This window comes from Saccostrea cucullata, unplaced genomic scaffold, assembly GCF_032062105.1.
Source record: "Saccostrea cucullata isolate Sc308-1 unplaced genomic scaffold, CSIRO_AGI_Scuc_v1 ctg983, whole genome shotgun sequence".
NCBI lineage: Eukaryota > Metazoa > Mollusca > Bivalvia > Ostreida > Ostreidae > Saccostrea > Saccostrea cuccullata.
This window is the reverse complement of record NW_026923348.1, coordinates 153,912-167,884: the sequence shown is the minus strand read 5'-3', so window position 1 is coordinate 167,884 and position 13,973 is coordinate 153,912. Positions and strand designations below refer to the sequence as shown.

The 13,973-nt window shown below is 33.1% G+C and overlaps 1 protein-coding gene and 1 long non-coding RNA gene across 2 annotated transcripts; both read left to right on the top strand.

The window, feature by feature from the left end:
* Window positions 1–609: 609 nt before the first annotated feature.
* Window positions 610–5,089, top strand: LOC134263800 (uncharacterized). The gene is made up of 2 exons (XR_009991357.1): window positions 610–2,087; window positions 2,809–5,089. It is a non-coding gene; the product is annotated as an uncharacterized LOC134263800 (long non-coding RNA).
* Window positions 5,090–12,073: 6,984 nt separating this feature from the next.
* LOC134263799 (uncharacterized) lies at window positions 12,074–13,360 on the top strand. Its single transcript, XM_062746181.1, has one exon. The coding sequence runs from the start codon at window positions 12,140–12,142 to the stop codon at window positions 13,304–13,306; it is 1,167 nt and encodes a 388-aa protein (XP_062602165.1). The 5' UTR covers window positions 12,074–12,139; the 3' UTR covers window positions 13,307–13,360.
* The last annotated feature ends 613 nt before the right edge of the window (window positions 13,361–13,973 follow it).

The following is a 13,973-nucleotide window of genomic DNA, read 5'->3' as shown; positions in this document are numbered from 1 at the left end:
GAATTTCTTGCTGCCCTTTATTGTTATACTAACATTGCTGTTACAGTAGCTATATGAGGGTTGTCCCAAAATTTCGTAGACTGAGCTCATATCTTTTTAAGAAATTAATGTATCTTTATAAAATTTTCAGGGTGGATAAAGCTTGTTCTTGGCAAATAAATTTCGAAGTTTTCTCATGTTTACTTGAAAACTTTTCGAGTTACAAGATTAAAAGTGATATCGATCTCTAACATAAGGAGCAATCTGCAACGTCAAAAATACAAATGTCAACGGTTCAGATTTTTGGAGAAAATATTTCAATTACCAGAATCAAATTCTGAAATTAAACGAAACGGTTATAGTTATGTGAAAAACCTTAATTATTATGATATGATTAAACATTAAAATATGTAAACAAAGTATATGCATGTACAGGTATAAGTAATGATTACATGTGTATTTGAAAACGCTATATTTCTATGGGCTTTTCGTCTGTTTTCTGTAATGGAGTTGCACAATGGAACTCTTGCCCATTTCTTAGCCCTGTCTTTTATTTTAGTTACTGTTATTCACATATACTTAGAGAAATCGTTTTATTACCATATAGTCATTTTAAATACTAAGGATGAGAAAAAGTTTCCTAGTATTCCAAATATTTATGACTGGTACATTTCTGTAAGAGTTAATTTAGGATAAAAACACTTGAACATAGTCCAGTGCGCCCCCTGTGCCAACACAGCCACCATTTCCCAAAAAGTCGGATTTCATCCCCATGTTTATGAAATGTTATAAAATTCATATTTATCAAAGCACAAGCAGCAGAATTTGAGGAAATATAGTTAATAAAACAGTATTGAGAATTTCACTTCCATTCAAAAATTACAGGGTAGTAATCACTTTTCTGTAGAATTTTAAATATAATATACCAAAATTTAATTGCAACTTTTGGGTATTGCGCTGCCTTCCTACACCAGACAATGAAATGTATCTTTTAAATTGGAATAATTTGTGTAGTAACTCCATTTTTGTCCGTAAATTTATTAGATATAGACTAAGTGTTGGATTAATCTTAATACGAAGTTTCATGAATGTATAACATTGGGTTCGTACAAAAGAAGGCTTGTCAACGGAATTTTGGGACAACCCTTGTAGTGTGACGTCACGTTAACGCATGTTTCTCCATGTATATTTCTACTCATGAGTATACATGAAACTGACATTAAGATGAATTTCATAGTTGGCTTAGTAGAAAAACCGAGAGAATGTAAATATTACCTACATGTAGTATGTGAATATTGAATGTTAAACTTTATAACAGGTCATGTTGATATAGGAATCATTTTGCTTTAATCAATGAGATTCTGTCATTCACTGGTTTGCTCTATATATTTTCTTTAAAATCTATAAATCATATTAATTTGGGAAAAATTACATAAAGATTGTGGTTGGTTCTTTCTTCTAGTTTACATTTTAAAAAATAATGAACATGCTGAAAAAAAATCATTTTCTAAGGTGGTTTAGACATTGCTTAAAAAACAAAGAAAGGGTTTTAAAACCCCTGTGTAAATACTTTGTAGACTTTTAACCTTTTTCTCTTTTCCAAAATTGACAAGTCCCTATATAGAACTCATATTTTTATTACATTATGTTGTTTTTTGTGCAGTTAATAGTAAGTTTTATATTTCTTAGTTACCTAGTAGATGACTAAGCTTTCCTATTGCTATTCTGGTTTTGTTTGCAGTGCTCCAAGTTGTGACTAAAATGGTCGCATTTGCGCCCAAAAATTTGATTTTGCGACTAGAAATAAAAACAAACTCGCATTTTCGCGACTGAGAAAATTTGGGCTGGTAACTTCCATTATTAAGATCGGGTTCGAGATTTATATTGATCAAGATTCTATATCAAGAAAATATTTGAATACATATATTTTAATACACTTTTCTAAGCGTCGCATTGATGTGGATCACGTAATGTTATGACAGCATGCTGTAACGGTGACTTACACAATGTTTGATTGAACCAGATACATGTATACATAATGTCCCTGATAGAATGGCATCGAAACTTCATAAACTTTCTAGGACCCGACCTTGTTATTGAAGCATTTGGTCAATTGCTTGCATATCACAACAAATCATGCTAATAAAAAGTGTTTTGGCGGCATTGATAATCACAGTAACCATGTAATGATTTAGGTAGTAGTAGTAAGTAAACATGACAAACAGCTCACAAAGTCCTGTGTCAACAACTGTCAAAATTGCATTTTCAAATGATAAAATTTATTTCTATGATCAGATTTCTTGTGTTCTTCTGTGTTTTGTACAACCATAAGGGTATAGATGCATTTAATAAAAATATTTCCTTCAACCTTGGATTTAATAAAGACATAATACATATCCTTGTTTAAATTAACTACTTTTATTCACAAAATGTATTTCTATTGCGAGTGAAGTATTTGATTATGGCGACCAGAAATTTTGAAATGGCGACCAAAAAATTTCTTAGGTCGCCATTTAGCAACCTAAAAGCAAGTGTGACTTGGAGCACTGGTTTGTTATCATGCATCAGACATCTTTGTTATCATGCATCTGCTGTTATTCATAATCTTTGAACAATTTTTTGTTTCTTCTTGACAATCTCATTTTTATTATTAGCTCTACTGGTCAGAGAACAGAAGAGCTTATGCAATAGTAATGCGTCCGGCGTCCGTCCGTCTATCTGTCTGTAAACAATTTTTCAAAATGCTACTCCTCCTACAGTTTTAGTCTGATTTCAATATAAATTGGCACAAAGATAGACTACACTAAGATGCATAATTCTGTGAATCAGGTTTTGATTTCAATGAACGGTGTTGCCGTGGTTACTATAAATAGAAATTTTTGTGAAATACTTTTAAAATGCTACTCCTCCTACAGTTTGGTCTGATTTCAATATAACTTGGCATACAAGTAGACTAACTAAGATACATTATTCTTTATATCGGTTTTTGATTTTGATGACCGGTGTTGCCGTGGTTACTAAAAATAGAAAATTCTGTGAAATACTTGTAAAATGCTACTCCTCCAATAGATTTGGTCTGATTTCGATATAACTTGGCACACAAGTAGACTACACTAAGATACATAATTCTGTTTATCGGTTTTTGATTTTGATGAATGGTGTTGCCTTGGTCACTAAAAATAGAAATTTTTGTGAAATACTTTTAAAATGCTACTCCTCCTACACTTTTGGTCTGATTTCAATATGACTTGGCATACAAGTAGACTACACTAAGATACATAATTCTGTATATTGGTTTTTATACGCCCGTCTTAAGATGGGACGTATTATGTTATAGGCTTCGTGTCCATCCGTCTGTCCATTCCTGTCCGGCTCATAACTTGAATACTATTAGGCCTAAAATTATCAAACTTTGTCAACTCATACTTCTTGGGTAGACGGTGTGTCGCGCACAAAAAATAGGTCGCTCTGACCTTTAATAAAGATGCTATAGCCAAATATGGAAAAATCCTGTCCGGCTCATAACTAGAAAACTATTAGACCTAGAGTTTTCAAACTTAGCAAAAGTATACATCTTAAGTAGAAGGTGTGTCGCGGCCTATTTTAAGGTCACTGTGACCTTTAATTATAGTGAATTTTTTTAAAAAACTAAGTCTTTTAAATTCTGAATTTCATAATCCTAAAAAATGTAAAAATATAGTTGTATGCTTATTAAAAAACGTTAAATTAAGTAAAAACTTGTTTTTTCATTACCGGTATATACTTTACAGCAATCTGTAACAAATGTTTATGCTTTGAGAGGAATTCAGTTTGTCCCATGGGCTTAATTATCAAGCACTGGTCAAGAAGAATTTTGATAGCAGAAATTTGCATGTCAAATTAGAGAGAAATTAATGAGTTTATTGTCAGGAGCTAAGAGCCCTCTAGATCTGATGCAGATTTTATCTTAATTTATCTCTTGGGAGTTGGGCAAAAAGAAATGGCCTCATAGTTGCTTGTGCTAATTAAGAGTTCTTGATGGCTAGTCCAGATAAAGATCTTTCAAAAGGTGTAATGAAATTAAAACAAATTGATGTTTTAGTGTATGATTAAAACTAAATTAGTATTGTATAATGTGATTAAAACTAATTATATATGTGTTCATTTTAAAAAAAAAAATTATATTTCAATTTTTATATATTTGCAACAAAGATTCTATAGCAAAATATGGAAAAATCCTGTCCGGCTCATAACTAGAAAACTATTAGACCTAGAGCTTTCAAACTTAGCAAAAGATTACATATACATCTAAAGTAGAAGGTGTGTCGCGGCCTATTTCAAGGTCCCTGTGACCTTTAATTAAAATGAATTTTTTTTAAAAACTAAGTCTTTTAAATTCTAAATTTCATAATCCTAAAAAATGTAAAAAAAAAATATAGTTGTATGCTTATATTAAAAAACGTTAAATTAAGTAAAAACTTGTTTTTTCATTATATACTTTACAGCAATCTGTAACAAATGTTTATGCTTTGAGAGGAATTCAGTTTGTCCCATGGGCTTAATTATCAAGCACTGGTCAAGAAGAATTTTGATAGCAGAAATTTGCATGTCAAATTAGAGAGAAATTAATGAGTTTATTGTCAGGAGCTAAGAGCACCTCTAGATCTGATGCAGATTTTATCTTAATTTATCTCTTGGGAGTTGGGCAAAAAGAAATGGCCTCATAGTTGCTTGTGCTAATTAAAGAGTTCTTGATGGCTAGTCCAGATAAAGATCTTTCAATAGGTGTAATGAAATTAAAACAAATTGATGTTTTAGTGTATGATTAAAACTAAATTAGTATTGTACAATATAATTAAAACTAATTATACATGTGTTAATTGAAAAAAAACATATTTCAATTTTTATATATTTGCTACAAATTGCAGTCATGTCTCACTAGTATTATTTATTATAATCAATCCCTACACTGTAAGTCTCTTAGAGATGTATAATAAGAAATGGAAAATAGATAATTGAAATCTGTGTCAATCTGTTAATCAAGGCTACCTGATTTTCTTGCATCCTTACCAATTTATGATTATTGAACAATATTTGACGGGCGTATCATGATGTGGCGGGGCACTTTATTGATTTCAATGAATGGTGTTGCCTTGGTTACTAAAAATAGAAAAATTTCTGTAAAATACTTTTAAAATGTTATTCCTTCTATACATGTAGTTTTGGTCTGATTTCAATATAACTTGGCACACAAGTAGACTACACTAAGATACATAATTCTGTTTATTGGTTTTTGATTTCGATGAATAGTGTTGCCATGGTTACTAAAAATAGAAATTTTTGTGAAATACTTTTAAAATGCTACTCCTCCTACACTTTTGGTCTGATTTCAATATGACTTGGCATACAAGTAGACTACACTAAGATACATAATTCTGTATATTGGTTTTTGATTTCAATGAATGGTGTTGCCTTGGTTACTAAAAATGGAAAAATTTCTGTAAAATACTTTTAAAATGTTATTCCTTCTATACATGTAGTTTTGGTCTGATTTCAATATAACTTGGCACACAAGTAGACTACACTAAGATACATAATTCTGTTTATTGGTTTTTGATTTCGATGAATAGTGTTGCCGTGGTTACTAAAAATAGAAATTTTTGTGAAATACTTTTAAAATGCTACTCCTCCTACAGTTTTGGTCTGATTTCAAAATAACTTTGCACACAGGTAGACTACACTAAGATACATAATTCTATTTATCGGTTTTTGATTTTGATTAACGGTGTTGCCGTGGTTACTAAAAATATAAAGTTTTGTGAAATACTTTTAAAATGCTACTCTCCTATAGTTTTGGTCTGATTTCAGTATAACCAAGCACACAAGTAGACTACACTAAGATACATAATTCTGTTTATCGGTTTTTGATTTCAATGAAGGATTTGTTGCCGTGGTTACTAAAAATAGAAATTTGCGTGAAGTACTTTCAAAATGCTACTCCTCCTACAGTTTTGGGCTGATTATAATATAACTTAGCATGCTATTAGACTACTCTGAGATACATAATTATCAGTTTTATGTTTTTGCTTTTGATGAACGATGTTGCCATGGTAACTAAAATTGAAAATTTTGTAAAATTTTATCAAAAGCTACTCGTACAGCTGTAATCTTATTGCAATCTTGCCACAAAATGAGACCTAATCAAGGATCGTTATTCTATTTATTCTTTTGTAAAGTGCTACTTTTTCTTCCTTTTTATAAGTACAAACCAGTAGAGCTACAGTCTCAACAGAGACTTCTGATATAGTTTGCAAGATATTTATACTGAGCAGCAAGCCCTTTACAAGGAATATTAAATTAATGTGCCCCCTTGCAACAGTGACATGGGCTGGGACTGAGTTCATGGTCATATATTGCAAATACTTTACAGTTTCCTTTACTGTTTAACTTCTAAAATCAAGCTGCATGACAGTGATAAAAGATTTAAGAGTCTTTTCCAAAACATGATTTGTCATAAGTGTAGACTAGTTTCATGTAAGCTCATGGTGCTCATACCCCATTGATGATACTCAAATGACTGTCAAGGTTTAATGGCCTCTTGAGGACTGTTACACGTATTTTTAAGGCAAAATTATAGAGGCCACATACTTCTATGTAAACTGATTTAAATGCCTCAAATGAGTCGTTCAAATCACAAAAATTAATAAGTTCAAAAGCAACTAATTTGATTATAACTTGAATTTCAAGCTGTGTTCATGAAAGGGCATTATTGCATTTGTATGATTTATAATGTTTTTAAAAAAACTTCACTTGAGTGAAATGCTTAAGTGAGCTTTTCTGATCTTATTTTGTCCGACGTCCATTGTCTTTCTTTAAATTTTTCTCAAGAAGCATAAGGCCAATTTCAGACAAGCTAGCAGCATTCTTGAATGAAGGGGATTTTAATCAGGAAGTGCAACACCCTCTTTCAATGGGAGACAATTCAGAATTTCTTGTAGATTTAAAAATCATCTTAAGACCACTGGGCCAGAAATTATATTAAAGTTAAATGTGAAAGCTTCATTACCATCTGTAGCTTCAAGTTTGATCAAATTAGGACTCTACAGCAAGTCAATATTTTCCATTTAATTTTATAGAAGCATACTCAGGTATTGTAAATTTACTTTTTTTCCCTTCAAATAAGAAAATATGACCTCTGTGGGAAGGAAGGGGATCAATGGGTGATCAAAGTTTTATGTAAGAGTATTAGGGAAAAAATCTCAAGAAATAGTTTAAAATATATTTTATTCATAGAAATGGATTGAACCTTTCTTTCTATATATATATATATATATATATATATATATATATATATATATATATATATATATATATATGTATGGAAGCATCCTCAGGTAGTGTAAATTCAATTTTTGTAAATCTTGACCTTTTGGGGTAGGATGGGGCCACAATAGGCAGTTATGAGTTTTACATAGGAATACATTGGAATAAAGAAACATCTATCATGAACAAGTATGCTGTGGTTATGTATAATGTTATGGAAGCATTCTCAGGTAGAATAAATTCAAGTTTGTCAGCCCCCTCAACCCCCATTACCCATACAAAACCTTTTCAACACTGAACTTGTTTCTGCTTTTTCTAAGCCAGTGTGCTCAGGTGAGCAATGATGTCCATGAGACTTGTTCCTTGAAATGATACCTTTGCTAGCCCAGGGTTTCTGATCCTAACTCTTACAATTAAGGTGAGTAGTGGATCAGAAACTCGGTTATCAAAAATGTATAATTACATGAATTACTTTTTTTTTAAAAGAGACATGAAAAGGAAAACTCAATATGAAAACTTTTTTTAAAAAAATTGTTTACATAATTTGGCTAGAATTTTTTGCATGCATATTCAAGAGTATATGTTAAATTAAGTATTATAAGAATTGATCTTGTATGCCTATAAGGGAACACAATTTAAACTAAATGCTGTCATGAGACAGTAATACCCGCACTAAGGTGTTTGCCTCTAAATACACAATCCTACGGGCGGCTTACCAAGGAAAAAGTCAAAATAATTCTATATAATTCAGGCACGTAGCATCGTTTTTGAAAGTGGGGGGGGGGGGCAACCTGAGAAAATTTTTTTTACTAACCTAAAAAAATTAACAAGGAAAAAAAATGAAATGGGGGGGTGGGGGTGGGGGGGGGGGTGGCCACTTTTTTTTCAAGGCAAAATTACTTTCACTTCCAATTTTTCCCATATTTCCTTGCAATGTATATACTGTGGTTAAAAGTGGGGGGAGGGGGCAACCATCTTTTTAATGGACATTTTCTTATAGTACAGGTAATGTTGGTAAAAAAAAGGGGGGCAGCCCCCCCAAGCCCCCCCCCCTGGTTGCTACGTGCCTGTAATTTACATATGTATTCATAAAATTGGGTATGAAATTATCCCTGTGACCTATAACTCAGAACCTCTTATATTTATTTTACATGCTTAATTCATTATATACCAGTTTGAATTCTATTAATAATGTAAATTAGATTTTGATAAATGTTTTGCTCATATTAGGACCTTTTTAAATTTACTAATCCCCCCCCCCCCCCTCTCGACACCACAATCACACAGTACAGTGGCGCCTCATTTATCCGGACGCTTTGGTTCCCAGGCAAATTGTCCGGATAAGTGAAGCGTCCGGATATCTGAATTCTATTGATTTCTCTTCCAGGTATACTGTATTTGTATTCTAACTCATACATAAAGAAAGATAAATGCTATCATATAATAATTCATTTTTTTTTTAAAACTATATCTTTAGTATACATCAGCACTACTTTTACACTTTTTTTTCAAATATGATAAATATTTTTATAGCTAAAAACTAAATGCCGACTCGCGCTCTCTTTGCCGGTGGTGTAGACATGGTTGTAGCTGGAGAGCAGAATGACAAACATTGGATATAACGCTGCTTATATGGGCAGATTTTTCATTACCCAGCTTAGTTTTTAATTTCTACTTCCTATAAATTGATGAACATAGCCAAGCGAATTCTCTCATTTGCAGCTTTGATTACACCCAAGCGAGCTGTCAGTATCGAGTCTAATTTTAATTTTAACACTCATCCACGGTAAATCTGACATAATAAAAATTCACGCAGTAATCATCCCAAGCGAACTCATTGATTGTCTAAAATTATTCAAATTTTATTGAATGTTTTAGGTTTTTTTTTTCGATGAGAACTGCCACCAATCTACAGATGAAAATTACAATACCGATTTGTGTGTGCACATGTGTAGACTACGAGATTATGAAACTATGTTGTCCCGTCTATAAATAGAAAAATATTTAAAACCAGCTCTGTACTAAAATTATAAATATCTCGCAGATAACAAATAACTGAATAGAAAATTGTTTTCTGTTACCAACACACTTAATTGTTTATTTTCATTTGTGTATGACTGTATCGATCTCTCGTATATTATGACCATATCCACTTAGCATGCTTAATCTGTGGACTAATCATCGTAAGTCATTCATAACAGGTCACAGGTGATCGTCTTGTAAAAACAATCAATCCGGCCAGTGTTTTGATAACAATTATCACTCAGTTCAGGCGTGAATGTTGACAAGAATGGAAGTACAAATTAAAATTTACCGTCCGGATAAATGAAACAATTTATAACGTAAAAATACATTTTGTAGTAAAAAAGAGCCGTCCGGATACGGAACGCGGAATTCCGGATAAATGAGTCAAAATTACGTTGAAAAAATCCGTTCCCGAGAAAAATCGTCCGGAAGGTGAAGCGTCCGGATATCTGGCGTCCGGATATCTGAAGGTCCACTGTACATACTTTTGGGAATAGGCTAGATGGAACAGTTTTGTTAAAACAGTGTTTGTTATGAATTAATTTAAAATTTGTTCTTGACATGTAAATTCTACATCACATCACGTTGCGTCACCCATTATCATATTTTTAGATTAAACTCCATTCGGTACACCTCGGCCGATTCCCACTTCATCTGATAAGGTGACGGAATCGACGGCACGGAGGTTTTCCGAATGGAATATCATTATAACATGCTGCAGAATGGTGTGCTTTGGATTAATTCATTTTGTGTTATAATTGGATTTATATTTCATGAAGTTTACAGGACCTATGGAGGTCGGTAAGTACAAGTTTAAGTATAGTGGGGGTAAAATAAACCCAAACGATTAGGTTAAAGTTCAAAAAGGGTCAAAGATCATCGCATGCCACACTAGACGAATTTCATATTGTGAAGTTATCTCCCCTTGTCGATGTGACATTCAGTTACTGCCAATACTGGTGCGGATCCAGAATTTTTTTTCGGGAGTAGGGAGGGGGGTTCACATCTCAGTCAAAATATTCATGCCTAGAATTTCCTGACAAGCAGGAGAAAAAAATCATACACTGAAAACAAATAAACAAAAAAAACCCCAATGTTTTCTTAATTAGGGGGAGGATGTCCAAAATCATTTTTTATTTGCTTCAGTATATAGTCTTGTTTAAATAACAAAGGAAATTCCAGGGGGGGTTCCAATCTCCCTACCCACTCCCTATCCCTGAAATAACAATCTATTTTGTGATTCCAATTAAATAGTATATTTTTTTCCATTTGACTAATTATGTACATATTTTGTTTCTTGTGTTTATATTATGTCTGTATATTTGTCTGCAGAAATTATAACCTTGCCCATAAGTTTTAAGTGGGATGGGCTATACAATTTGCTTCCACATTTTATAGGTTTATTTCTTGTGACAATGAAGACCTTTTATTTGGGTACCATTAATTTTTACCTCTGATCACTTGACCTAGAATACACATTTTTACAAGAAAAATACCCAACTTTAAACTTGGCCTAAATTTTGATCAGTAGGTGCTAGGGCTTTCATGCTTAACATGTGTATTCATTGTGAACTGTCAACAGGTATAAATATGTTTGACCTTGACCGTAGAGTTTGAACCACTTAAAAAATTAACCTTGGCAATTAACTTTTGAAGAGGAAGTACTAGGGATTACTTATTTCACATGTGCATTCCTTGTGACAAGACTTTTTTCTGATACCAACAATTGAACCTTTTGACCTTGACCTTTGAGTTTGACATATATTTGAGAAACTTCAACCTTCGCCATAGGCTACCAGACAGGGACATCAGTGTTTCACAAACACATCTTGTCTTCATTATTATTTGGTGGTGTCTCCATATGACGGAAAAATTTCAATGAGATATGTATTCACAACAAACAAACAAATTACTAAAGAAAATATAAAACATGAATATGTTGGTCATGCATATCTCTGCATGAAAAAAAACCCAGCTTTTCAAGTACTGCAACCATATTGTAACCCTTTCAAAACACTCATTTGAGCTTTTCTGGTTTCCATGTCATATAACGTCTGTTGTGACATGTTGTCCATCTGTTTGTCTGAAAACTTTTTACATTTTTAACTTTTCTAGAACCACTGGTCCAATTTTACCCATGCAATTCATATAGAAATATGTACATTTGTATGTCAGACTGTTCTTCTGTCTGAATAAAATTAACCTTGGTTATCACGGTCATATCTACTGAATGAGATGAGACAAGGCATTCATATTAAACTTATGTACTAGTATTTACCTGTGAGAATGGCATGGTTTTTTTTTTTTTTTTTTACATATGACCTAGAAGTTTGACCTACTTGCATAAAAATTAAATTGTTATAAATTTATCATTTTGAAAGAGAAAAGTTAGGGCATTCATATTATAATGCATGTATATTATTACCTGTGATAAGATCTTTCCAAATGAATCATGACTTTTACTCTGTGACCTTGACCTTGAAGCCTAACCTACTTTTCAAAAATGTTGCATTTGCTTATAACTTTTGATTGAGATGAGATATGACTCTCACATTTGACATTTGTACATTAATTACTCATAAAAATTCAAGATGTTTCCCAGCTTGCAATGTTTTTTTACTCTAATGTTTTACATAATTTTCAAGATATTTAACTCTCCTAAATGACTGGTCAGTGCAATGGCCGTGTAAAAAATCAGCTCCGTGAATTTGGTTAAAAAAGAGTGGCATAAGACTTTGATTTGCAAAAAAAATCTTGTCCAGGTAGTTCTTGGAAGGATATTCTTTAAGAAGATATCTTTTGTATGTGAAAATTCAGCAAATCTGGACCAAAAATGGCATCGAATTTGAAGACAAAGGCCCCTCTAACGGGAAGTACAGGTGACCTAGAAAAGACTGAAAAGTGTTCAGGCGATCAAGGTAACATTGACAAAGAGGTATCTATTGAGGCGTTTAAGAATTTGCAAGAGAGTGTAGAAGCGATCTCGTCTAATCTAAAATATGTAGCTGAACAGTCTGAGAGTAATTATGATGAAATGTATTTCATTCGATCTGAAAATACTCAGTTAAGACGAGAAGTGGATTTGTTACGTGCCATGCTTATCAAAATGGACAGGAAAATAAATCACATGGAATCCGAAATTACTGATTTACGCTCCAGATCAATGCGGGATAACATCCTTATACACAATTTTGCATACACCCAGGGTGAAAACCTAAATAAACGTGTTCCTGAAGTTTTATTGGAAACTCTAGGTGTAGAGGTTGACTTTGTACGTATTCATAGAAACAGTGTGAGGGGGGTTGTCAACTCGAGACCTGTGTCAATAACAGGAAAACTGAGGGATCGTACTAAAAAAGATGAATTGCTTCGGGCCCAGAAGGCTAAAAAAAGTGAAAATGTAAACCTCCCGTTCTTTATAACATCCCAAGAACCAGCCTCTGTAGTAGAGGAACGTAAACGTTTGTATGCAATTTCAGATTCATTGCGAAAACAAAACATTAAATCTAAGATTGAGAAGGGGGCTGTTATAATGCCGGACGGTAAAAAGTATCAGGATCCGATTCCCAAACTTGAAGCTGCTGATGCCCTCCAGATCCCCGTCGATGAAGTACAAATTCTGGATGATGTTAAGGTAGAATGTACGGAACCAACTAAGATCCGCGGATCAGAAATATTCGCCACAGGGAAAAGTGTATGTTCGGTGACAGAAGTAGAAACACTATATAAAAAAGTCTGTACTGACGCATACTCCGCTGCTGCTGACCACCGCATTCTGGTCTACAGATTTATGGAAACGAGTGGGAGACTGTGTGAGGGATACTGGGACGACGGTGAACATGGTGCGGGACGTCGGCTTCTGCAATATATGCAGTCAAACGAGATACTCAATGCCGGTGCTGTCATAACCCGTTGGAGTGGTCCTGTTCGACTGGGACAAGAGCGATTCAAGATTATGGAGGACCATCTTTGTGATTTAGCAAATCTGATACAAGGGTAATGGTAAAGCAGATTTAATAATGTGCTTATCAAGGTAAAAAATGAACACTGAAATATACTTTATTTGACTTATGAGCTTTCCGGAAATTGTAAATTTACGTTAAAACTTGTTGTGCTTTCCGGAAAATTAAAACGTATTACATTACGGTTCTTCGATTTACTATGCATATGTTGATATCCGGTGACATAATTTTTGTATACATCGTGTAACATGTATGTTTATCTTGCTTTATCTAAACAATTTTCACTCTTATTCTACCAAATTTAACAATGAACATGACTCATAATAACAACTTCTTTTTCTGTCTTCTTCTATTCCTTTCTTATTCTATCTCTTTGTGCTTTCTAACCAACAATCTACTCGCGGATGATGAGGGGTGTATATTGTCAACACAGGGGAAAAATTGCCTTTTAATTCAAATTTTTTTTGAAAATGAAATATGTCAGAAATTAAAATAATATCTACTAACTGCCAGGGGTTGAACGATACGAAAAAAAGAAAAGATGTTTTTCAGTACTTCCGACAACAGAAGTGTAATATTCTATGCTTGAGTGATACACATTTTACTGATGAAATGGAACAAAATATAAGAAATGAATGGGGTTATGAAGCTCGTTTTAGCTCATACACTTCGAAAGCTAGAGGAATAGCCATTTTATTTAACAAT

Bases quoted from the DNA above. Each gene is read 5' to 3' on its own strand.
- LOC134263799 (XM_062746181.1), top strand. From the start codon at position 12,140: ATGGCATCGAATTTGAAGACAAAGGCCCCTCTAACGGGAAGTACAGGT.